The sequence below is a fragment of the Rhea pennata genome, chromosome Z, assembly GCF_028389875.1.
Source record: "Rhea pennata isolate bPtePen1 chromosome Z, bPtePen1.pri, whole genome shotgun sequence".
NCBI classification, from domain to species: Eukaryota; Metazoa; Chordata; class Aves; order Rheiformes; family Rheidae; genus Rhea; species Rhea pennata.
In genome coordinates, this window is record NC_084702.1 from 7,381,684 (window position 1) to 7,407,742 (window position 26,059).

The 26,059-nt window shown below is 37.6% G+C and overlaps 1 protein-coding gene across 1 annotated transcript in view; it reads left to right on the plus strand.

Moving 5' to 3' along the window:
* GLIS3 (GLIS family zinc finger 3) overlaps positions 1-14,649 on the plus strand; it is a 144,212-nt gene extending 129,563 nt beyond the window's left edge. The window contains exons 8-10 of the mRNA XM_062599941.1: positions 2,721-2,902; positions 12,996-13,178; positions 14,383-14,649. Coding sequence (XP_062455925.1) covers positions 2,721-2,902; positions 12,996-13,178; positions 14,383-14,519 — 502 coding nt within the window. The 3' untranslated portion in view covers positions 14,520-14,649. The remainder of the gene's footprint in view (positions 1-2,720; positions 2,903-12,995; positions 13,179-14,382) is intronic.
* The last annotated feature ends 11,410 nt before the right edge of the window (positions 14,650-26,059 follow it).

Below are 26,059 nucleotides of genomic sequence, written 5' to 3' on the forward strand. Positions count from 1 at the left end.
TCCTGTATCATCCTGGCTTAAAATGACAGTTCAGCTTGGTGGGGAGCTTAACAGAAAAGTGTTTCCCTCTCACCTACTTCTTTTTTATTTCCTCCACCTACTAAAATCACCTCCTCAGCCTTGTGATGCCCAAACAATTCAGCACTCAAACCACTTGAGGTTCTAGGTAAATTCCTTGTACATATCTTTGCTACAAAGGTGTAAAAGCTTGGGTATTTTCCTCATTATCAAATACTCATTTACAATTGGCCACATGCTACATGGCACTTAATAGAATAAACTGCTACTAGAAGTAGTTCACTCCTTCCCCACTGTTTCTACAGATTGCTCAGATTGTATGTTTAATTTACATTTGGGCCAGCTCCAGCCAATAATTACTGTAGTAAAATGTTCTTTCTAAATAGCACTGGTCAGTAACTTTATAGTAACTTTAAGTATTTGTATGTATGCATAAGTAACTTTATATATTTGTATGTATGCATGTATATGTGTGCATATATGTGTGCCATTTTAGAAACTAATCTCATCAGCTCAGGTGAATTTTGCTGACTTTACCATCTGTCTTTTTTTTTGCTATGTGACCCAGTCATTCACCAGCAGGATGCCTTTTCCTAGTTGCAGTCGGGAAGTGACAGGTACTGGATGGGCCCCAAAGCATCCCTGCACTGAATCTGTGCCAGAAAGCGCAGAGGAGGCACCTTCCTGCGGATCTGGCAGGTTCCTCTTTGTAGGGGCTCCAGGGCACGGCCACAACTCTTGATGGCAGTTTCCTAGTGGTTACGAGCTGGTTCTGATTGTTTCAGAAACAAAATTAAATTTGCAGTTCCCTTAGTAACACCCTGTGATTTATTTGGGGAAAAATCTGTATTGAAATAAGTCCAAGTTTCTCCTTTGTTAGGCAGAAAGGAAGTGTAAGTAGATATCTATAGTCATCCATATGAGTAAGCCAGGAATTCATGAAGTGATTCATAAATCATTATAAATACCACTAAAGTCTACTAAAATGGAGTCCTGTCTGGCTATACAAAGTACTGTATTATCACTGGGAGTGTTTTTTAGATATTAAATCAGATGTGAAACCTTCAAAATTGTGCTTTTCATTCTGAGTTTTGAGAAAGATTTTTCCGCTTGTTGTTGGCCAGTGGTTAAACCACTCTTTAGTGATTAGTTTGCTCAGATGAATTTTGAAAATACAGAAGATGATATTCCATGTATTTTTAAATAATGATAGTGACAAAAGATTGGTCTGTTCATTGTTCTTGATGTCTGGCAGCAAGTCAATAGTTATTCCGTGTGCAAAGAGCTAACTCCAGGCCTTTCTCAGAGAGATATATAACCAGGCAGTTGAAGCACTCTTAGAAAACTGTCTCATATTTTTATCACCATACATCTACCAATTTTACCTTTTTATTATTAATCTCAAGTGTTATTATGAAACACATGTATGTTTTATTCTCTTACTTCCCAGTATTGCTCTAAGTCTACATTGCATCATTATCAATTGTCAAAGAGATATTTGACAAAGTCAAGCTCAGCTTCTTAGTATTGACATCTTTATTTCCTTCATCTGTATAGCATATCTGAAGTAATGTATGTCTTTTTGAAGTAAATATAAAAACAACAGAAAGACAAGCCAAAATGTATGTAATATACCTAAGAAAGAGATTGGTCGATGACAACTGAATGGCCCATAAATCATAAAGTCCATTTTGATATTTGCTAAGCTACAAATGTAAGTTATGGATCTGCCAGAAATATAGTGAAAGCTTTTCAAAAGATAGGTCAAGATCACACAGAAGATGTGTGGTAGAACTTTTATTTTGAGTGGTAACGTAAAAGATCTCAGGAGTCCTGGATTTAAACTGGGCTATCTGTGCGATGGCCCAGTCCAGCTGTGTTCGGTTGTAACACTGCCACAGCTGCATCTTCTGGTGTGTTCCTGGTGAGATTACAGCTTTCTTGTACTGTTGAAGGAAAACCATTCTTTCCTACCAGGTAGAAGACACGTCATCACTCACAAAGTCCATAAAACTCTCCTGGCAAATATATATTTTTGTAATGCTAGTAATGATAGATCTGTGTAAAATATACCAGCAGAGTGACAGATCTCTGTGGCAGCTGCACTGCAGGTCTCATTCTGAATCCTTCTCCTCCTCTGCCAGGCTGCTGAGTTTATACTTTTAAGTCCAGGTCAATATCCTGATGCCATCAGACTCTGCTTAACTTCAAATGATTTGATTTCATATACATTATACTGGCTTTACACTGCCAAATTTCCAAACAGCTATATGTAACATACATTTCTCAGAAATTTTGAGACTTGAACCTAGACAAGAACATATTGTGTAACTCCTCACTATCCAGTGACCAGAGTTGACTAGTTTCTGCTAGTAAGAAAGGGCAGGTGTTTACTGACCAATACAACTGCTAAAATATCTTGCTATTAGAAAGCTAGTAATGTTTGTTCTGAACCTGCTCATGGAAGTTAAAAAGAGTTTTCCACTATTAAGGTGCAGTTTAGCCTTTAATTTCCCATGGCTCAAATCTAATGATATGTCACATTTTAAAATATATAGTATCATCTACATACCTGGACTACACACTGTTCTTTTGGAAGTCTGTATCTGCTCAAACTGCTTAAGTTATCATAACTAAAGTAGAAACAAATTTTAGTTCTTAATTGTAGGATTGTACACTTCAGTCTGTTTCTGAACTCCTAGGTTTGTTGCTCTCACACCTTCTCCTCTCCACATCAGCCCCCAGAGAGTTTCCATTCCCCTTCCCCTGATGCAGAGACGGACCCCGCAACCTCCCCATCCTCAGCAGACTGCAGGAATGCATCTCAAGACGTACACGTCAGCAGGAAACCCTTCCTTTCAGCCAAATACCCTCCACATCCAAGGTAAGAAAGAAAAATCTTCATCACTGATGTTTTTTGTTTGTCACTGCTGCTTGGCTTCAAGTTAAGCATCTTAACAACTGGCACTGATATTTTTGAAGCACCTTTCCTTTGGAAAGGCTTCAAGAAGTAAGCTTCAGGAACTTTTCTTCAAGCACTCTTAAAATTCTCAGCTTAGCTACTTATTATTCATCTTGTTATAGGGTTATAAATTTCTCTGCAGAGTTATTTTTGGAGCTGATGCTGAAATATAGCTGCAAATAATTCTGTAGTGGCCTCTGATTTAAATTTTCAAATATTATGCTTCTAATTACTCCCAACTCTAAACATAAACTGTTAACAGGTTTTCTGAAATTGGAATATTTTTCTCCCTTTCGCTTGGTGAGTGATGAAGAATCCTTCATTCATTAGTGCACATCTCTTAGAGTTGTGTTCTCATTTGCACCATATGAGCAACTTCTACAAGCTTTCTTTCTCCCTTTTTGTTCAATCACATGTAAAACTCTGTAGCCAAGAAGAAAATCAGCAGTAGCTGAAAACAATATTGCATTGTTCGGGAGTTTTTTTTAGCTGATACTGGGACCACATGGTAATTACCATAACATTCTGAAAATATGATGACAGAAGAAATTCTGTTTCCTCTGAACTATTTAAAAATGTTTGTCATATTTCTATGCACAAGGTGCATAGCATGGTACACTTTTATAAGCCTTGACATTCTGCTTCTTGATCACCCTTTCTAAGAATTATCATCAGAGAAATTGTAGGAAGCATTTCTTGGGAAAATCCAGGTTTCTTTAATTTATTTTTATTATTTACCACTTATGGAAGTAATCTCTCCAGACCCAGGAGGAGACAGGACCCTGGGGTGCTCCAGTTGAGAGTGAAGGGAAGAAAGCAACGTCCAGGTGATATTCTGTTCTCCAGATCACACTAGATAATGCATGGATAAGATCTGAGCTGGTTGCTTTTCTTCCCAGGGCTGGCAGTACTGTTTAGCGCTGACTTGTATTAGGAGAACATGAAATTTACCAATGGATTTAAATAATGATTGTTGGCTTTCTTCATCCTCTGGTTGAAAATGCAGCAATAATCTAGAGTGTAGCATCTCCAGTGTAGAAGAGGGTATAGGTTTTTTAATGTGCTATTTATTGTCATAGGACATATACGAGGACATGCCAGAGCAGATCCAGTAAATTCCTAGCCTATGAGGCATGAAGGCTGGCCTTCCCATTTCCACAGCACATTACATATTACTCAGTTCTCTTTTTTGCTGAACTAGTATTTGGCAACATTCATCTTCCAGAATGGCATTCAGTTGGATGAACTGAAGGTTTGATAACTGCAGTTTTGTCATTTCCCTTGGAACAAAAGTAGTCTTTTGTGTGAATGCATAGGTGGCTTGAATGCTGTTTTCCCCTCAAGGTCCTGGGTGCTGCACTGGTGATAGAGAGCAGCATCACAACCACTACTCCAAAGTTTTAATGGTTTCCAGAGAATCCTTCCTCCAGCAGGCTCACCAGTCACCTTGGAGTTGCTGCTGTTCCCCACAGGACTTGCACTGCCTGGTGCAGCTAGCTCCATGCCTGCTGAGGGTCTCTTCTTCACAGCAGTCCTGAGCAGTGCTATGATATCCTCACTCTCCCCTTCCGACAGTACATACAGGATTTAAAAGGACAAAAAACGTGAGCCATAAAGCCATGACCACTCAAGCCAAATCTTGAGGGTCCCGCCCCTCATCTTGGGAAATGTCATTTATGTGGACCGGAGCCTTACTCCACATCCAAATTCTAGATGAAACTTAATTCTATCTCCATAGTGGCCCATTCAGCACAGATAGACTCAAAGGCTTGGACCCTCAACCTGGATCTTATGCACTCCCACATTAATGTTATTGTCTTTACCTTCCTGTACTAGGAAAGGCTGTGCAGAAAAATGATATTTGTTGACAGGAATTATATATGCATAGATAGCAACTCAGAGTTGAGATTGTGCAGATCTCTGCACTTAAAACTAGTAGAAAAACAATGTGGGATGAACTTCCTAACCTTTTTTTCGTTATTGAAAGATACTGTATGTTGCAATAACAATAGCCACTTTTGTGCATTAAATATTCTTTCAAAGATTAACTTACCTATTGTCGTTTTAAGAGCTATCGGTTCATACTCCCTCCAGCTTAAGCACAGCTGCTTCACTCCTGTGCTCTATACAAAAACCCTTGCCCTTTATGCCTCATTTGCTTGCCTATGCTCTCCCTTCTGTGCTTCAAAAAGAAATGTTTCAAGAGTTCGTGATTAGGTTTTCCCAGCAGTAACACCAAGGTTTTCATCTTCTTGGTCACATCATTATAACATCGAAAAATACCATGGAGCTATTTCAGCAGCCTGGACTATTTGGTATACGTTAGGTGGCTGTGAGAAGCTCTGTTAGATTCTGTCTCCTGCAGTTCATAACCTGCCTTTCCATGATTTAAAGGGCTGTAGCTGTAGCCACTGAACTTTCAGTTCAGCCTGCTACCAAACAATAGTGACATTTTTCTGACTCAGTATGTAGTCTTAAACTTGTCAACTCAGTTTAAATTGGCTGTACCAAGGAAGAAAGTGTTTCATCACCAGAAAGCTTTTTGAACAAAAAAGGTTGTTAGTCATCTGCCTTACTGAAAGCTTGAGCATCTTACAAGCTCATGGAGATCTGAGTACTGACACTCAGAAAGAAGTGACGTGGGAGATCCAAGACAGGCTAGTCTCATATGCTAAAAGCTTCTTGCACTGCCTTTCCTTGAAAAAACACTGCATTACTTGAAAGAACAGTTGAGATTGCATGACTTGTTTCTGCATCAGATACTGTAATGTTACTGAGAGGGGTTTTTCCATGAATGCTATTATATCACAGACAAATTTTTCCTTTTGCTTTCATAAAAATATAGCGCTAAGGACTCTCTCTTTTGAAATACACAGTTTCTGTTGCAGCATGGGATTGGGATGTTTGGAAGTGATGACATTAGACAACTTCCCGAGCTGCAGAAGAAATGCTCTTCTTTTCCTTTTATTGGACTGTAGTGTCCTTTACAGGATTACAGTAGGCAGTAAATCTGAAATCCTGAATTACTGTGAAGTAAAGACTTGACAGCCCATTTGGGGACCCCAATGTGCTACGTGTTTATAGATGCAATAAAAGACAGCCCTGATTCTGGAAATCTGCAAATGTCCCAGGACGTGTATTATAGCGGTGAGCCTTTACAGCCAAGTGTGACTGCACAGAGCTCCGTGGAATTACTGAAAAACACAGATGTCCCCTGTGCCCAGGCCGTTGCAGGAACAAGGTATTGCCCCAAGACAAGTGAGAACAGATGTGTGAAGTAGAGAAGGAAAGGAAAGGACAGAAGAGAAAACGTTGCTTCGCAGGAAACTGCCTTGATGTGCTTGTAACGTAGTAAGCCTAACTAACTTGATTTTGGGTACTTATGATACTATCTCAACAATTCTGCACAAAAAATCTGGCTGTTTTTAAAAATTGTGCATGCAACTTATGTCATATATGTTTGTGAATTAAGCTGATGACCAAGGCTAGTGGAATAATGGAATAAAACAAACAAGTCATGCAAAATATTCAGTGGAAAAAGTTTCCTTTTTTAAAAAATTGTTAGCAGCTATGAATTAGCTATACTAGTGCTATAGAGGCAGCTATGCTCAGTTATATTTTCAGTAGAAATAATGAGATTTAAACAACTGTGATGTTGTAATATCAAATTGGAACTCAGTAGTGTAAATGCCCAAAATATTTCTAGCTTTCCACAAGACAAATCTGACTGGCAGAACAATTTGTGACTCAAGTCTCTGTCTTAATCCTCCCATCATTCGTCATGCACAAATGCTACTAAATGATTTTTCCATATTTTTTTAATTCATCTAGTAGAAACATTAGAAATATGCTGCAAATGAACACTATTTTGAAGTAGTTCAAGCTAAAGACAGCTATTGTGAAAATTTTACATAATTTTAATAGTGAAGAATACTCACCATTGGTGTACACTTTTTAATGGCAATTGTAATTATTTTCTTTGGAAAATATAAAATATTCTTTGGATTTTTTTTTTTTTTTTTTTTGTAGAGCCAGGCAGAGATCTAGCAGAGGAGGGAAATAACTGTCCTGAAACCAGTCAGAAACTTCCTATCTTGTGGCAATGTTAGCTGTGGCACTTAATTCTCATTACTGTTCTGTAATGACATCTTTGTCCCAGTCTGTTCAGTGGGGTCAGGACTCTCATCACATACTTGTATGTAACAAGCCCAGGGTCTCAGCTGTGAATTTGAGGTACGTAGTATTTTCAGACGCTCAGCATATCTCCAGACAAGGCTCTAAATGTGATATAGGACCAGATAATTTAGAAGAAATTGTTGCAGTAAAAAGCTATTACTTTTGTTATATTTATAAATATTTAAATATATAAATATCAGGAAATAATTTTATCATGCCAGAAAAATAGAAGTTTGTTCTGTTTCTTGACATCATTCATCTTGGCTACAGTGCTTGGATGCAAAGAAATACAACTGAAGTATCTCTATGTATGTGTGCATATATTTAAATACTTATACTAATTCTCCATGCCAAAGAGCATTACTGACAAATTCTGTATTATAATTCCCACATTTGCAGCTGGCATTTGCCTTATAAAGTGGCTAGGTAGTTAATGGCATTGATTATGTTTGCGCAGAAACAGTTGTTGGATATTTAAATTAGGACAAAAAACAAGAAACATCTGGTTAAGTGGTAATGAAGCTGATGTGTTAAACAAATAAAATAAAACAGAACAGGTCTGAGAATGAACTTTCCACACCATTGGGGACCCTACCACTACCTCAGTCTTCATTACATGTGCTTGAAATGTTACAACTTGAAGCGGTTTGATAGGAATTGCACTGGCTTTTTATCTTATCATGTGCACTTTGTTACCTTGATTGCTCTACCGTGAACATATTAAATCAACTCTCTCCTCAGCTTCCCTTGCTATTCCCCACAATAAAGCTTTGGGTGCATTTTTAGTCAGTATTAACAGAGCATGTTTTTTTTAATGTGTTGCGATGTAGGAGTATGAATTAAATGTTTGATTTTATGTAAATAAAATAGTTATTTTATATGTTCCTGTGTTGAAACATACATGTTCTTGCATTGGTGCCATCTAATTAGCTTGTCTTAAGACCTTGGCTGAATGGATAGAAACAATTTCTTAGCTACTAAGTCCAGATTTCAGGTTAAGTAGTACAGCTCAGATTCTGTTTGTACATGAAAAACAGTTAAGTGATTCTGGGTTTACTGCCTGCCAGTGATTCCACTTTAAATTGCTTGGAGAATAAAAAGATATTTTTTCCTAACTGCAGCCCAGCAAATTCCAGCTTCATTCTGAAAGCCAGACTGAGTTTTTCACTCTGGCTGCTGCTGCTGCTTACAATGCGGAGACAAATAGCAGTTTAGCAAGAGAGCAATTGATACTGTCCAGAGTTGCAGTCCTGAGAGGAAAACTTTTGCTTCTGGAATTTCATTAAGACAACTTGTCTGGTTTTCTTTGGGGTGGAGGGGTTTGGTTTTCTGTTTTTAGAAAACTGTTGTTACACACAGTACTGTAATGGATAATCTCGAAAGAGGCAACAAGGACAGTAAGGGTCTGGGGCCTGAATTACACATGGTTTCATATCAGTCTGCCTTGAGTAGATTAAATTAGCTTGGACATAGCATGATGTGAGTGAAGTAGAGAGCTTCTAGGGATCTTCGAGTTAGCAGAGTTTGATGTATCCTGTGTGGATAAAGGTTCAAAGGTCTCTACAGTGTGGCTGGATGCAGGGAAGGTCAAAGACAGATGTCTTTGGTGCTGAGTGGTGCCAAATGAGAGAGGAATGTGTCTTCTGTTCTGCTCTTTCCTATTTATGGCTCTCCATTTTATAAAATGGATATTTGTAACACTGAGTTATGAAATGGAAATGTATCTGTCAAAGTGGAATTGTTTTCTGTGTGCTTTTTGCATCTTAAAAATTATTTTGGTGTTTATCAGTTGATGTAAGTGCTTTGTGCGCTTCCCTATTTTTTTTCTGCGAAGTGGTGGTTAGTGTAACAGTGGATCAAAGCTGGTAGGCAGACAATATCTTCTGCTTAGCTGGGAAATGAGCAAACACGTAGGATGTGACTCACAACAGCTTAACCCCAAGGTACGCTGTTTTTCTGCCATCTAGTAATAGTCAAAGTTACTGCCAGATTGTTCTGCATCAAGAACAGGATGCTGAGAAGAAAAGCACAAATAGCAAATGAGGGCAGAGCAATGTGAAAAGACATTTCAGCATGTGTCTTGAGGGGTCCTGCCAGCTGGCTCTGACCACTGTCAACTGAAATGGTTGTTTCTGGTAACTAGTCTGACTCACCGGTAAACTTCCAGTGTATCCTTTTGCTGGCAGAGAGAACCACTGATTTCAAGAGCATTTTTAAAGAAGGCAGAAACTGTCAATAGCTATACAGTTTCTAAATCAAGTTTTGGATAGCTATTTTTTTTCTATCTTTTTGTTTTATTTTACTCTGGTTGTTTCTTAACTGTCGGGACTGACCATTTAAGGACTGATGGTTGTAAATTCCTAGCATGCTTTGTAAACTGCCTAAGTTTTGTTCCAGAAAAGACAGAAAGAAAGAAACATCATCTTAGAGCTCAAGGCTGTGAAATGGCCACAGATTCTGCTAAAGATGGTGAAAGCTATAAGGGTTCGTCCTTTCAGGACTGAACACAGAGACCGTGAGTTGTACCGGCTGCAAACATTTGCAGCCTGCTATGAAAGGCTCCTACTACTTTTTTATATTTTTTTCTACTTCTTTTGTATAAAGACAGAACGCTCTTTTTTCATGCAAGTTTTCAAAACCTTCATTAACAACCGTGTGAAATTTTTTATGTAACTGTTTGCCTCATCAAAACTTGTTACATATGCAAAAATTAGGCTTTTATCTGAATATGTGCACAACAAAGTTTCTTACGAGACTATTAAATAAAACAGAAAGGCTGTGTTTCACTCACCTTTTTTACCTAGGCCTCCCTGTTAATTCTCTTTTGAGCTCTTGAGTGAAGGTTTAGGGTGTCTTCTGTCCATAACCCTGGATCATTCAGAAGCATTTAAATACTAAGTTTTCTACCTCAAAACAAGCACATCTTTTGTGTGCCAACATTTGTGTGTTTCCTCAAGGCACCCACAGGAAGATAGTCTCAGAGGAAAAATAATTACACTCATAAAACTCCCAAACTATGCGCTCTTCGTCCTACTTGGCAGGAAATCAGTTGTATCACCTATAGGGATACAGCATGTTTTCTACTACATCTTTTCCATTTCTCCATCCCTATTACCTGTGAAATTCATTATCTGTACTGAAACACTATCAACAGTCCCATGTGGACACTTCCATAGGGAAATTAATGAAAATACATCTGGCTCCTGGCCACAGTCCAACAAAAATTTGTAAAGTGCTTTATTATTCCTACATGTTTCTAAGCTTAAAATAGCCCTGTAAAGGGATTTGAAGTTGGAAGATTTATTTGGGGGTAGGGGTGTGGAAACACACTGATACAAAATTCTGATTTTTAAAATACTTTTTATTCATAAGCCAGATCTGGTTGCTCCATGTGAAACATTTCTAATCACTAGTTAATTTATTAATTAAAGTGCTGATGCTCATGTTCAGGCATCATGTAACCAAAGATATTTAGACACATTACTCAAATACCAGCAGGTTGTAATACTATATTTCATGCTTCTCATAAACAGAACTTCTCTGCTGATAATCTTCTAGCTTCTCCTAATTGCATCAGGACAGCTCACTGTTTCTTTCTGAGCTTTTAAGGGGTGCCCAAAGGGCTTTTTGTCATATCCTGGTCACCCAAGCATCTATTACTTTTAGGGAGGAAGACTAGTTGTTAATTGTACCAACTAATAGCCACACTGCTCTCAGTTTGTTGCTAGTCATGGTCATCAGTAGATCCCAGGCATGAAAATTGAATGTCTGTTATAAATATGCATTTCTAATTGCACAATTGGGACATGCCTGAGACTATTGTCCAAACTTGTGGAAAGCTGAACTGTTACTTGCACTGGCTGTCCCAGTAACAATCCAGATTAGAGACCTTCATTTCCTCCCTGTGCTATAAGCCCTTCAAAGAAAATCTGTTAACATTCATAATCCTCAAAAGTACCAAAGATGTCTTCATTTTTCATCATATCAAAAAAAAATGAATAGTTTTACAAAAGGAAGGGGAATTGTTGAGGGTTTTGAATTGTAAGCCAGTACTTGCTGAACAGAGTTTATATACTGAAGATGCATCAAAAGATGCTTTTCAATGCTTTTTTAAAAATTTTTTCTCTGATGTGAATATTCCAAGGGTTTAAGGAGGGAGGTTTTTGAGGTTGTTGTGGTCATTGTTATTGTTATTCACCTTACAAAGCTGTAAGAGATTATACTGGAATGACTGTGTCATCTGGAAGTTGGTTAACTAGACTAGCTGTAAGAGTCAGCCTTTCACTTCAATATTTTCAGCTGACAGTAATGTCTCTTGAAGAAACTTGAGACACAGGAATTTCCTTAGGTTGCTTTCTGAGGTAGGGGTCATTTTTTCAACAGTGGCTTTTGGTATGACCTGCCACTACATGTTCTTCATCAAAAGAAATGGCCCACTAGCTCTTTAGGTGATAGTTTTTTTGCTAATAAAATCTTTAGAGACTATATAACTCCTGGTCCTGTTATTCAACAGTCAAGGCCCACAACTTCTATGTGAAACTTCAGAGGTAAGGTACTATCTTTTTCTCTTAGATTTCTGTGTAGGGAAAGGGAATGATGAGAACAGACAGCCACAGAACTGGCAGGAAGGAGCTTGGTTCATGATGACCCAGCTTTTCTTGAAGAAATAAAATATGTACTTTAATACTAAATTATAACGGTTTCATTTCTGACATATGATCTAAGAACTATGATTAACCTATTATAGAAATGAGAAATGAATACAATAAATGGCTGCTATAAATGCCAGCCGTCAGAATCTCAACAAAAAGTCCAAAACCCAAACTTAACAGCAACTCTTTAAGTGGGGAAAAGATTTTCCACAGGAAATATCTTCAAGTCAACATACCATGAGACATCTGTCTGTGCCTGTCACTCTGCTTACCTGTGTCTCTGTTTTACCAAGAAGATTGGTTTTGCTTATGCAAATGCATAATTTGGCATGGATTTCAATGTGAATTTGCTCAATGCTTGTGTGCCTCACATAACAAAAACAACACAGAAACCCCACGGAAGTCTTTTGTGTCACGTGGCATAATGAGCTGGCTTCTCTACATGGAATCCTAGAATAGTAGGGTTGGAAGGGACCTCCGGAGATCATCTAGTCCCACACTCAGCATAGCCCATACGGGGATCGAACCCCTGACCCCAACATGACAGCACCACACTCTAACCAACTGAGCTAAACCTGCCCCCAACATAGACTCAGGGCTACCAATAAGCAAGTAAGAATCTCACACCACGTGTATCAGCAGCAGGCCTTGTGCATAATCAAATAGCAGCTTTTCTGAGTCTCCTATGTGTGTTCTCAGTATTGGCCAGCTGTCTCAGCATCAGTAACAGACCATCAAATTTGGTTTATTCCTCTACTTTATCAGCAGGGCTCAACCTTGTGCTTTTACTGAGTCTTTATTTGGGCAATCTTCCATGATTTTGAATCAAGTGGTTGCTTAGAAACTTCAGAGAGCAGCCCTGTGCAAAGTCTGAAGAGTACCGGTTTGGAGACCAGGATAGAAGAGTAAAGGCAGAGATTTCCTGCAAACTCTCATCTTCTAGCCGGTCCATGCCTCTCACAAATCATTTAGCACCAGGATATCCATGAAGTAGATTGTGTTAGGAATCAATAGCAACTGGAGGAATTCTTGAGAACTTCATATCAAAGCTGCTTTACTGGCTAAAAGGTTTTGTGCTGCTACAGTCAGGATTTTTACCATTCATTTTACATGGCCAAGGTCCTCCCACCCCATTCTTTGCATCTCTGTCTAGATGTTCTACTGACTCTTTTTTATGTTTGTTTTAGGTTTTTATGGACAGCTTCAGACTTTCTGCTCTCCTCATTATGCTGACACTCAGGAGAATGTACAACATGATGTTTCTTGTAATATGATTCCTCCTTTGGAAGAGTGCTTTGCTCCCACATCTATGAGCCAGGCAGGACCTGGCACCTTCAATCGAACCTTTTCAGCTCATTCTGGTATTACAGGTAAATGACATTTATGGACAATATGTGGACTTTGACACCTCTGCTGCAGCTGTGACTGTAACTGGGACCTGTCAGGCTGCTGATTGCTGGTTCCAGCTGGAAATGTCAGATTGGACCCTCCACAAAAAGGAGGTGATTTTCAGATTTTTGTGGAGTGGTTGGCTTAGGGACCCAGCTGCAGTGGTCACTATAACATCCAGCCTGTGGGCAGATTGTGGGCTGTTTTGGGCTTCTCCAGGTTCTAATCCCCTGTAAGTCAGTCACCAGCTCATGTATTCATTTTGAAATACTATCCTGTAAGCCTCGAGAGGCACTTGTGCAGCCACTGCAGTCTAGTAGAAATATGGTAGCAGGAGCTGGGATGACCGTAACTGTTAATTTTGCTTTATGCATATTTGTTTTTTCTCCGTGTTCAGTCTCATTTGCTCACATTTCTGTGACGAGAGCAGCCTGGGTGCACCTTTTTCTGTACACACTTGGTTTGTCTCCCCCTGTCTGAAGGAACGTAAGAGACTTGCACGTGGCTCTGGAAAGGTGAAAGTTACCTCTGGGCAGTGGATCAGGATAACACAATGGGCTTATTCTTAGGGTCTAAGTGGAAATTAATAATTGATGCCTAAGTATGGTTGTGTTGTCTTCTGCACAAGATAAAGAGTCTTGTGCTTTGAAATCTCTTGTACATCTCAATCCTTCAATAGGGCAATGACAGGCCAATGCATCTATCGCTTCTAAGACACATCTACACAGGTATATAAAGATGAAATCCAAAAGATGGGAGATGGGTCTTTTTCAGCAGTTATTCTCACGTTTACACCTGTTTTTTTGTTGAAGTTAGTCATTTGTATGCTGTGGTCCAATTTATGGCAAATGAATTTTACAGCATTTTATTATCTCTTATTGTATACTGAGTACGATGAAATTCCATAACTAGGCACAAAGTGTAATTTAAGAATCACCACAGTTGTAGCACCCAAGTGGCCCAGATCTGATGGGCAAAGTGTTAGTTGTGATGAAACCTATTGTAATTCAGACTTGATTCTGGTAGGACTGAAATTCCTCTCTTGGTAAGTTCTATAAGTATTAATTTCACATGTATATTGGCTTGCTCGTTTGTCTGTTTATTAGTAGTTCTCTGCATGAGAATTAAAGTGTTCTCCATGATATACTTACCATGATTAATTAAAGATTTCTGTGTTTTTTCCAGTTTATGATTTTCCACCGGGGCCCACAGGTATCTTTGGTGATTCAACTTACAGCATGCCTGAGGACAGCAGTTTCTTACAAATAAGTGCAGTAGATTGTTGTCCCAGCCAGCTTTCTTCTGTCTATACCGAAGGCTAATTCATTCCAACTCAAATTATGAGAACTTGATTCCATATCGTCTTGCCCTTCTGACATTTCACTATCAGTCTTTCTCTCCGTAAGACTGCCATGTATGTATGGGGATATGGGTGAATATATATACGTACTGGAGAGCAAAACATTTCATCAATGGGCGTTCATTGTATAATCAAGAAATCACCCGAGGAGGAGAATGTTGGTAAAAAGAAGACTTTGCCCAAATGTTAGCAATTGTTTATTTTCTTCTGAATTGCTGCACAGGTGATTTTCTTGTTGTTTCTTCCATTTTGTTTCTTAAGGGGAATTCAAAGATTGAATAAGAAAACTGCCTTTAGCTGTAATCCTTTCAACTAGTTGATGAAATTATTGAAGAATGCAGCTTCAGAAAATCCTCTGTTTTTTTAAAAAAAAGAAGAAGAAGAAGAGGTAAAGCAGGAGCATACTACCAACATTTTAAATACAGCTTTTTGCACAATCTGTTTGCCTGTGGTGCTTTCAAAGTTAAACACACACCAGCATGAAAAAAAGGAAAGCAATTAGACATACATCCTGGCACTAGACCTTGGAGGTATTGTTGTGGCTTCTTTTTAGAGCTGAAGTTCACTGGTACTGATTTCTTACAGGCCTTTCCTCTATATTTTAAGCCATATGCAATGGCAATTACAACTTTTCCGATATTCCTTCTGATCCAATGCCTTATGCAATGAATAAGAAGGGTTTAAATGCACTAGATAAGAAGGTACTTGGACATGCTCTGTATTTAGCATTGCTGCTAGATAAAAATAAGTGTTTAACTTTCTGTTGGCTTTTAGCTATATTGTAGTACTTTATTGCTGTATTTACTGTAGAACCCTGTAGAAAGATTTATTTCCTTAAAATGCATAACTTTATTTTAAAAGCAACCTGTACTGAATCAGCTAAATTTTTTGTTGGCCCTAACGTCTTCATTTGCATAGCTCATTTCCATTAAGAACAGCTACCCTTAAGTTTGCTGCTGTTGCCTATGGTAATTTAGAAGTGTAAAACCAAACGATTTGGGGGATTTATTTACTCAGTCTCAGGCTCTGGTCCTAAAGTCTAATCCAGGCTGGAAGCAAATGAGGTTGCCAATATTCAAAGCCACAGGAATATGAGTTAAAAACATTATTTTGCAGTGGAGATGTCATCACTGTGATCCTATAAAGCTTGGAAGCAATCTTACATTATTTAAGATTGAATTTTTACGTTATTTCTCCATCTGGGGAACTTCTTACTGTGTAGTCTGCATCTGTACTCATGACCAGACTGAAGATGACAGAAAAGATCCAATTATTTGCAGGCTGGACCATAATTATGCTACAAAAATCACTAGTCTAGAAAGGTGAATTTTAAAAACTGCTTTTACCAACTGCTTATACTAGGAAGATTTTGTGATTGGTTGAATGCAATATGGGCCACATTCTTAATTAAATTTGCCATTTTTTGCATAGATTAATTTGTGTCCAGATGTTTAGAAACTCTGATAATCGTCTGAGGGTTGTATTCAGAATTGTATTCTGTATACAGGCATGTGTGCTTATATGTTTAATGGAGCAATTTTCATCTAGTAAATGCGAAGTATGTGTTAATAGATCATGTACATACATCACGTACAAGATGCAGTAAAGGGTTTAGTTTACATACAGAAATTTTTGTACAGAATTTTGTACAAAATTCTTCACCTTTTAGTCTGTTTCTCACATCGTGAAGGAATATATCCCTCACCTTTAGCTCACACTAGTAGATCTAGTTGTTGCTATATGTGGTTTGCACAAGGATAAATGATATTCAGCTTTCATGCACTAAACTGTTACATACACAGCAAAAAGACAGTCCCTTTACATTAGAGTAAGATCTGGCCCAGTACATCAACACTGAGTTTTAGCTTTTTAATAAAACTGTTTAATAAAACTTTTTAATAAAACAGTTTAATAATATGAACGAACGTCAACGAATTTTTAAACCCACTCTGTGATTACTGCGCAAATATAATTTCGTTCAGCAGGAGTTATTAGGAATGCTCAAAATTTCAATTTCAGATGTGTGGGGATATGTTTTGTTCCATGAAAGTCAGTAAGAGCAGAATTGAGCCCAGTATGTACATATGCATTCATATGCCTGTACATGCATATGCTTACATATATACTATAAAATAAGTAATAAAATAAGTTAGTAATCCCTAACTGCAGCTCAGTAGTGATTGCCCCAAATTTGCCAGTTCCTGAGTGTGAAACTGAATTATAGCTGCAGAATTCAGATCTCTATCCCCTGGATCTTTGAATCTTCTGAAATATTTCTTCTAATACATGAACGCACAAGCTACCCAGTAGAGAGGGGCTTATAAGTCATGAAAGAGTCTGACCAAAAGGATAGAGGACAGAAGACAGAATTCGGAAAGTAGACATAATTTGGGGGTTTATCAGTTGCATTTGAAAAAGAAACATTTTGGAAGTGATTTATTCATATATATATATATATATATATTTATGTGTGTATGTATATAGGTATATACAAGTGATTTATTCATATATATGTGTGTGTGTGTGTATGCATGTATGTATATGTATGTATACCCACATATATGTACGAGGCTTATCTTAAAAAGAAGGAGCTAGAGTAGTCACACTAAGCACATGACAGGGGGCGATCAGAAAAGGTATAGCTTTTTTTTACTTCCATATCAGAGAGAAGGCAGAATCTTCAGGATTATTTCATTATTCCCTTTGTGGTCAGCCTGACTTGGGGGATAAGCTTACATCACTTGGGGCAGTTATATACAAAAAACAAACAAACAAACAAAAAAAAAAAAAAACAAAAAAAACAAAAAAGAGGAAAATTCATCTAATGCATTTTGGCTATTTAGATAGGGAATCATGTTTGTCACATGTTACAAGGAAGAATGATGCCTGAGAAAATGTAAACCCTAATGCCAGTTGCTGAATTATATGCAAATACGTGTGCCTCAATGATTTTTGTGTTGTTGTTCTAGTTGCTGGGTAATGTTAACTCTCTAAAGGAATTCATATCTAAGAGATGAAGTTATTTTAGACTATGGACATTAAACAACACTCTAATGAAATTACAATCCTTCTGTTATACAATTCTCTGTCTTCAGACTCAGATGGTTTAACTGTGTCTGCGTTAAAAATGGGTCTACACTGGAGTTTAAAATGTAGCTTCAAATAGTGATATTTGCAAGTAAGAGTATGTATGTGTGTGTATGTCTGTATATAGAGATACTTATGTTTATATATGTATATATATCTGTATATGTACACACACACATATATATATGGGCACTGTGGCTTACTCATATCAGTTTTTAAAGTATTGCAGTGCCATGTCACATTGTATTGTATTTTCAACTTTCCTTGAAGTTTCTGTGAATGATTATGGAAACTACATTTTAACTGTCCATTCCCAGTTTTCCTTGTGTAATTTTATAGCAGATGTTTTTAAAAGAGCACTTTTTTTGTTCATGTGAAATTTTGTTTATTTTTCTTTTTATATTTCTAGGAACAGATGGAGCAAAAGAAATAGCCCACATTTTAAAATTAACTGGGTGGGTTTTTATTTAATAAAAGAAAATCCCTTTATTCTGTACAGAAAGCAGAGTAGCATATGTAATATTTTCACATAAAGCACTTTGGTGAGGAAAGGAAGTAGAAATAGGTTTTCCATAAACTTTACAGTCTTTTGTACATATTTATACATGCTTACGTATATAGATTTGAACTCCATTTGCTGTACTGTATATCTGGCTGATATTTGCTCTAGGGGCACATCTGTTGTGTACCACAAGACATAAATTTACAAAAAAATTACTTACACTTTTTCTCTATTAATATGTATAGTTTTGTGATTTGTTATGGTTATGTTTCATATCATCGTAAGTTATTTTTGTCCTGTTTCATAAAGTCTTTTTTTTTATGTAAAAGGTAAAATGAAGGATGTATGTGCATGGTACAAAATAAAACTGGAAATTTATAACTCAGTGACATGACTAGTAGAATGTCATATTGTGAAATGCCTTGGAAGACGTTGTTCTTCACCGTAAAACTACTAGTATTTGTATGGGTTAGTATAATTCAAAGAAATAGGAACAAAAATCTAAGAGATTTCTTCTAAAAAGCCATGTTGCTTGGGTGAAGACTGGATTTAATTAAAGATATGGTGAGGCTAGAGATCTGTAGAAACAAATGAATGCCTCAGTGTGTGTTTACTCACTGGGTGGAGGCACAAATAAAGGCAGAACAGTTAATTAACTTTTTTTTGCTGTAACCTTTGTTGTTTTTTTGTTCAAGTGGTTCTGCAGTCAAACAAGTAAAGGGATTTTGTTTTCCTTGCCTGGTTACATTATTATTTCTAACATACTCTAGTAATTAAGTAATTAAGAATTACCTTAGAGCATCCCTAATACAAAGAAAAGAGTGTCTGTTTTCACTGTGCAAGGGGGAAAATGTCTGGCAAAAGCCTGAGACAGAAATCAAAGTGTACTAATGCCAGTTCTGCTCAAAACATATCCTGAAAGTCCAGGATGCTTACAAAGTGTATACTCTCTCTTTCTACACTCACAAAGCATAATACACAGACAAGAAATCTAAAGAGAAAATACAAACTAATTAATTAATCTGCTGTAAGAGTAAAGTTGTCTGGACAGTGAAAGATATGAGGAAAATTTGTAAATGTATTTTTTTTTAATCCTGTGATATATTTGTGCACAGGTCTTTGAAAATAATGGGCCAGATTTATTCTACTTCTAAGTTCTTCTAAAATTATTAGCAAAGCTAGTAACTAGCTGACTGAGTCAGCTGTGAACAGAACCAGAATTAGTATGCCAGTTTCACTGAGTGGCATGCGTGTGAACTTAAGAGAGCTTTACCAGACATGACCTTTGCCCCATGCATTCTTATTTACTCTGCCTTGTAATTTAGTACTGGAAATTTGCAAAATAGTTTAGCAAGTACAGGCGGAGAGTCCCGGAAGCCACCACAAATTGCAAGTATCTCAAAATTCAGTTCTTTTTGGCAGAAAGAGAGCCCTTGACATAGTGGGGCTGCCCAGTTCCGCATGCAATGATGAGGAGACTGGGCTGAAATTCCCAGCAGACCTGTGCACTGGTTTGGGTGGCAGAGCTGGATTATAGCTTTTCACGATGTCCTGCAGCATGTCCACTGGCAAAATGGTGCGATACAGTAGAGAAATCACGTTACAGCTGTATTCCTCCAGATGAAATCATTCCTGAATGGAAATGTCTGAACTTTTTATTCCATAAAGTGCTAGTTTTTTTTTCCTAATTCAAAACAAAAATCTATTTTGAAACATCAGAACTTCTCACAAGTTGGAATTCTCGGGGGGGTTTTGTTATTATTTACTTCTTGGACTCAGTTACCTAGCTTCTTCAATAAGGAAAAAAGGGGTGTTCTATTATGAATATAAATGTATTCATATTTACTTCATCTAATTAAATGATATTTTGTGTTTGAAGTTAGAGTGACAATATTTGTATGAAAAAGCAGCTATTTTCCTAAGTTGTGATCCTCAGGATAACACTGTAATACTTCTTTGTGCTCACACTTCTAAAAATCTTGCTGTTTCATACCTTTATTTTATCATTTTATCACCCAAAATATCATCAAATTCACTTTGACTTACCTTTGGCACAAACGAAATTTTAAACTCTTGTCTATAAATAAATAAATGAATGGTAAATAAGCTTCCTCAAGAAGCAGTTTAAAAAGTCTTCTTCCATAATAAGCAATCTTGAAAAGGACAATTTCTATGTGACTGTGCATATCTGCTCTCTGCAGAACATAACCTAAAGGAAACACTGATAAAATTAATTCTATAGAATGAAAAATGTTTGTTTTTAAGGTTGCCATGTCTCCATTGTAATTTTACTTTATGTTTTGTCTCTATCTTCCTTGAATCTGTAACATTCTTATTTAAAGGGTAGGTATGAAAAATCATTCTACCACATCTTCCCATGCCATTTATAGATTTACAGCCAACGTAAATTTACCCGGCACTCAGTATCATTAATGATTCACAAATGAGATGGGCCATTTCAGTGAACTATAACAAAAAGCACCTTTCTGCCTTTCCAGCTAGAAGTTCCAACATACCTTCACTATAACTAGAAAACACTTGCCTCATGCATGACTGCAACTAGGTACACAGGATAAAGCATTACAAGTAAATCTATGTAGACAGAAGAAAATGTAAACGTTTCCTCAATGTTATGTACTTTTTCCCTGTGACAAATAATGCATTTGAACCTGCCAGTCAGTGAGCGCACTTAGGGCTTCGCTACACAGGTAAATTGTCTGACTTCGGCTATGCCAGGAATGGGCGCACTGAGACTGATTAAGCTGATGCAAATCAGGGTGACCTGGCTACCTCACTCCCTTAAACTGCTCTAAAAGTCCCAACATAAATCTGTTGGAAAGCAAAACAAAGCAAAACAAAGTTCTGCTAGAACTGTTGCTGACATTATTTGCAATCACAGCAGCAAGTCTGGAAGTACTGTGATTTCACTTCTTAGCCCACTTCTTCAGACAGTATTTGTTCTGCTGTCACTGCCTTTGGTTGGAGGGAGTGGAAGAAAACTTTGTTCTAATGAAAGATGTAGTGCCTTTGTGACAATTCTACAAAAAAGTAAAAGTAGTAATATCTGATCAGTTTACCATTCACAGAAGTGGAAATAGAGTTGGCAGTTTTATAGCAATAAACCTTTCCTAGTGTAAGCTGAGTTAGTTGTTTCAGTTTGATTTTTTTCCCCCAAAAGAGTCAAAACATTTCTGCAAAACTGAGATTTTTACCCTGGAAACTTTCAATATGCAGAAGCTGCATTCAATCATACTTGTATATGTTTCAATCCCTTTTTAGAGGCCAAAGAAGGGATGTTGAGTAAAAGTTGTCTAATTTCAATGCCAATTTGTTCTTCAGCTGCTTCGATAAGACAGTCAGCAAAAGTACAGCAGCAATTTTGTGGTCCAGATGGGTATGGAGTAGAAACAGTATTAAAATGATTAAATTCATTTTAAGGAACTCATTGAATTATGACTTGAAAAATACCACTAGTGTTTTACCACCATAACAACTCAGCTCTCCCCAAGGATGACTGTTGGGCAGACGAGTGGCTTTTGTGACTGGTGCCCTCTGGGCTTCCCACCACATGAAGCATCCTCAGAAATCTAGACAGCCAAGGTTTTTAACCTAGACTGAGGAGAGCCGTGCTCGTTTGCAAATAAGCAAGCCAGAGAATAGATGTAATTTTGGCCAGCTGTATTGAGCAAAAGCTGAAGGAGACACCTATCTGTTTTTTGCCTAGTGAGGAGGGCACATGGGCACATCAAATGAATTCCCACTGTGTAGTCTAATAGCTATTTATTATTACTGCTCATGTGCATTTAATGGCTTTAGGATATGTTATGCTAAGGCCTGTGCAAAGAAAGGATAGGAAAACATCTTTTTCCTTAGCGTATTTCCTCCTTTTTTGCTCTGGAAGTCTTCCTGAGGTAATATGCCATACTCAGTTCCTTACCCATTTTGTACGTGCTGAGTTCCTTGGTCTGGATTTACCATATCATGGTAAAATTTGTCTTATTAAACTGACCAAGCACACCAAACCTTTTACCTATTCTGAGGCTGCATAAATGTGAATTAGGGCAGATTCACATTTCTGCTTGCAAACCAAGCAAGGTAAGTAAGGTAATTGGGTTTGCCCTATGTTTTATGCTCTGATGGAAAATCATACTCAGGTCTAAATTTGGAATGAGGTTTGGAGTTTAGATAAAGTTTTAAAAAAGCTGACATATTTTCAGATGCTTTACACCAACCTTGCTCAAAATATGCCATAGCTAAAGCCCCTAAAATCAGAAATGTGATTTCTATCCAATTACTTCATGAAGTTTAAGTTAATGTGGAATAAGGCTCAAAGTGCTGTTAGATACTGTAAACAAGACAAGTGTTGTTAGGCTGCTTTTCCCAACATCCACTGGGAAATAGCGGTACTGTCAATGGAAAAAAAATACACTTGCTTTCTTGTTTAGTATGTGCAGTACAGTCTGTCATGTCATGGGAGGTATCACTGCTCCAGCGAGAAGGGAGTAGGTCACAAACATACACACATTTAAAAGTCAAAGGGTAAAGGAGATGATAGATAGATAACCTAGTAATGAACATACAGCCAGTATGAAAGACTTAGTAACTAAGTTTCAGTTGCAAACTTAAGTATAATTCTTTTAAACTAGCAATAACAGGGAACTGATCATAGGCGATTGAAACTAATTCTGAATTTTGGTTCAAGAGGCTCATGAGCATAACTTTTTTTCAGGAAAAAAAAAGATGGATGAAAGAATAGGAACAGTCATAATACAACATACTTGTATAATATACACACACAGAGACACAGGAAGGACAGGTGGAAAATAATAGCTTCTTCCTTCCAAAGCTCTCAAGCCTCTTTCCTAACACAAGAGGAGAATGTATCAGTCACCTTAGTTCAGGGTTGTAATTGCCAATTCAGAATATATAGTTTCACTCCAGGTTAAGTCATTATACTTGTATAATATACACACACAGAGACACAGGAAGGACAGGTGGAAAATGATAGCTTCTTCCTTCCAAAGCTCTCAAGCCTCTTTCCTAACACAAGAGGAGAATGTATCAGTCACCTTAGTTCAGGGTTGTAATTGCCAATTCAGAATATATAGTTTCACTCCAGGTTAAGTCATTGCAAACATCATTTAAGACAGAAACTACTACTTACAGAAATATATTAGCTACTTACGGTCTGTCTTCCATCTAGAATACTCTCCAGTAGTGGTTTGTCACTACTATTTTGTCTTAGGATTTTATGCTTATGGTGCCATAGCTCCAACTGTGTCTAAACCCTTGAGCAGATTCTCCATATGCAGCCATTAATAGCAAGTTACCATGGGTGCAAAGTAGTGCCAGCTTGGCAAGGCACTACATCCTACATCGTACATCCACTTTTCCCTGACATAACTGACCTCACAGAATATACTGCAAAGGAGAATTGGTTCCTATTCCCTTGTTCCTCTCTACCTTTTGTCTCACATTTTTGGAGAGTGCCTTAAGCTGGTATCAGGTATGTGGCCTTCTTGGGTGCTGCCCTGACAGTTCGTGAATACCCTGAGATTCACCGTTGAGTTCATGGTACATGAGTAGCCAAAATCTCACCCAAAAATCATCAGGAAGAACCTCTAAGGTTTTCTTCTCTTCCCTCCCTTTTTTCTTTCCTGGAGTAGGATATAACAGAAAAGTGCTGGCTTTGCTGCTCATTGTGACATAAAAATTTTGATCTTAATTTAGGAGCCATTTACACTAAAATAAAACCGTAGTGATTCCAGTAAAATCAATGCTCATAGCATAAGCATGAGCACCAGAGCTGGCCTATTAAGTGCCACAGCAAAAGCTCATCTAAATTATATGAAAATAGTACTTGCTTTGGGGTGGAAAGGAGAGAACAAGTTAAATAATCCACTCTTTTGCCTCTAAAGCCTGCTCCCTGCTCGCAAATGTGTGGGACTATAAATTGTTGGATTTGATCCTATAACCTTACCTCATCCTTCTGGCATTTAACAAAAGCAGCATTATTGAATGCTGAGTTCCAACTAATTATCAGGACTGAGTGAGAGAAACAGGGGACAAAGAACACCTAACATGATGCCATGTTAATAATTCAACCAGACGTCTAGGATAACATAAGTGCTCTGTGCACCAACATTTCATGAGCTCCTATAATAGGCTTTTATTTCTCAGCAAAGGAGATAAAGCACTTGATGAAAAATGGCAACAAATAAGTGTTTTAGAAGTATGTCACCTGTTTGCACATCAATTAACCTGAATAAGCATGTAAATCCCTATTACTGTGGGGTTGTATTTGAGATGGAAGGGCTCAGGAGGTTCTCTGCTTCACTGAATCTGCTTAGATCCTCCAGTAATTAAATCTGGAAATCGCATCTGGGAATTCCAAACATGCCTCTTTGCACAGTGACAACATGTAGTGAGGTGCCAGGGCACTCCAAAAACAACAGGGAGTGAAAATGACGCCATCCTGCACCTCTCCAAAAGGTCATATTCTAGTGAATTCTTTACATAGCTTAAATGTGATGGCCTCTGAAAATAGATGCATGCTATAACTGGAAAAAAAGTTTGAAAAGTAGAATTAAGTTGTGCTCCAGAGCTAATTCAGAACAAGGATGACTTCCATTTATGAGTCTGCATTTAGTAAGTGAGGATACACTGGCAAGACATGTTGCCCAATTATCTTCTGTACTCAAGGTCTTTATGTGAGGTCATTATCATCAAGCAGCTCTAAAGTAACATATCTACTTTTCAGGGGGTGAGGAAGCTTCTGCCTCCCTTTGGCAAGCAAGGAGGTGACAAGAAGAAAGGAGTTGGACCCAAAGATAATGTAAAGTGGAAATGTTAGTGAGTTTAAGCTACTGCCAGGTGAGGGCACTAGCATGTTGCAAACATGGAGTAGTAATATGAACATGGGATGGTGCAAGGATGGGTTAATGCTTTGTCATTTGTACTTTTCTAATCCTTTGATTTATACTTACTTTGCATATTTTACCTCCACAAAGTAACATTAGCACAGCTCACACTGACGTGGCCATATCATTGATGTCTATGTGACATTTATCATTGGCAGGAAAAACGTTGCTAGGTCCCAGAAGAGGAATAGAGATAAATTATTATTGCTATAATTATGCATGTCCACAGGTCATCATGGGTTTTTCCAACATTATTAGGAATGTCAGCAGCAGTCTCTATATGCCTTTTTGAATGACAAAGACTTTTTTTTTTTTTTTTTTTCTGGAAAACAACAATAAAAACAACAATGAGAACAAAAGCCCCCTCTGAGCTGATAATGGCCACTGAGTTACTTGAATAGCATCCTATAAATGAGACTTAGCTACAGGCACAATTCCAGCAGCAAATAAACTGCAAGCATTTGTTGCTATTATTCAAGGGGTTTTACTACTTTGCATAAAGATAGCAAAAAAATGTACACATCTACAAAACAGAGCATAAGGCCCCTACCTACTTCAGCACAACAGCCCCAAGTAATACATGTAGCAGTTGCACAAGACATGTAGAAATTCCCTAATTCTTACAAAATCCAATCTTATGCCAAACCCAATAACCTTGCTGAGTCACAGGATTCCAAGAAACAGTGGCATCATTCCTGAAACTTTTATGTGCCTCATGCAATCGCTATGTGATCTTTCCTAAATTTGCTGACCCTCTCTGTCCCAAATACATCTCTGCAATGCTAATTTTGTTTGCTGCCAATCTTTCTTTATATTTGGTTTCCCTGATTTTGATCTCATTTACGCTAATTTGAGAGTGGTGTCATACTATTTGTTTTCACAGAATTAATTCTACACTTAAACTGGGAAGAGTTTGACTGCTCTTGAAATCATGTTTGCTTTTAACAGAAATCTGTTGCATGCTTGTTTGATGTTTGAAAGGTTGCACTGGTA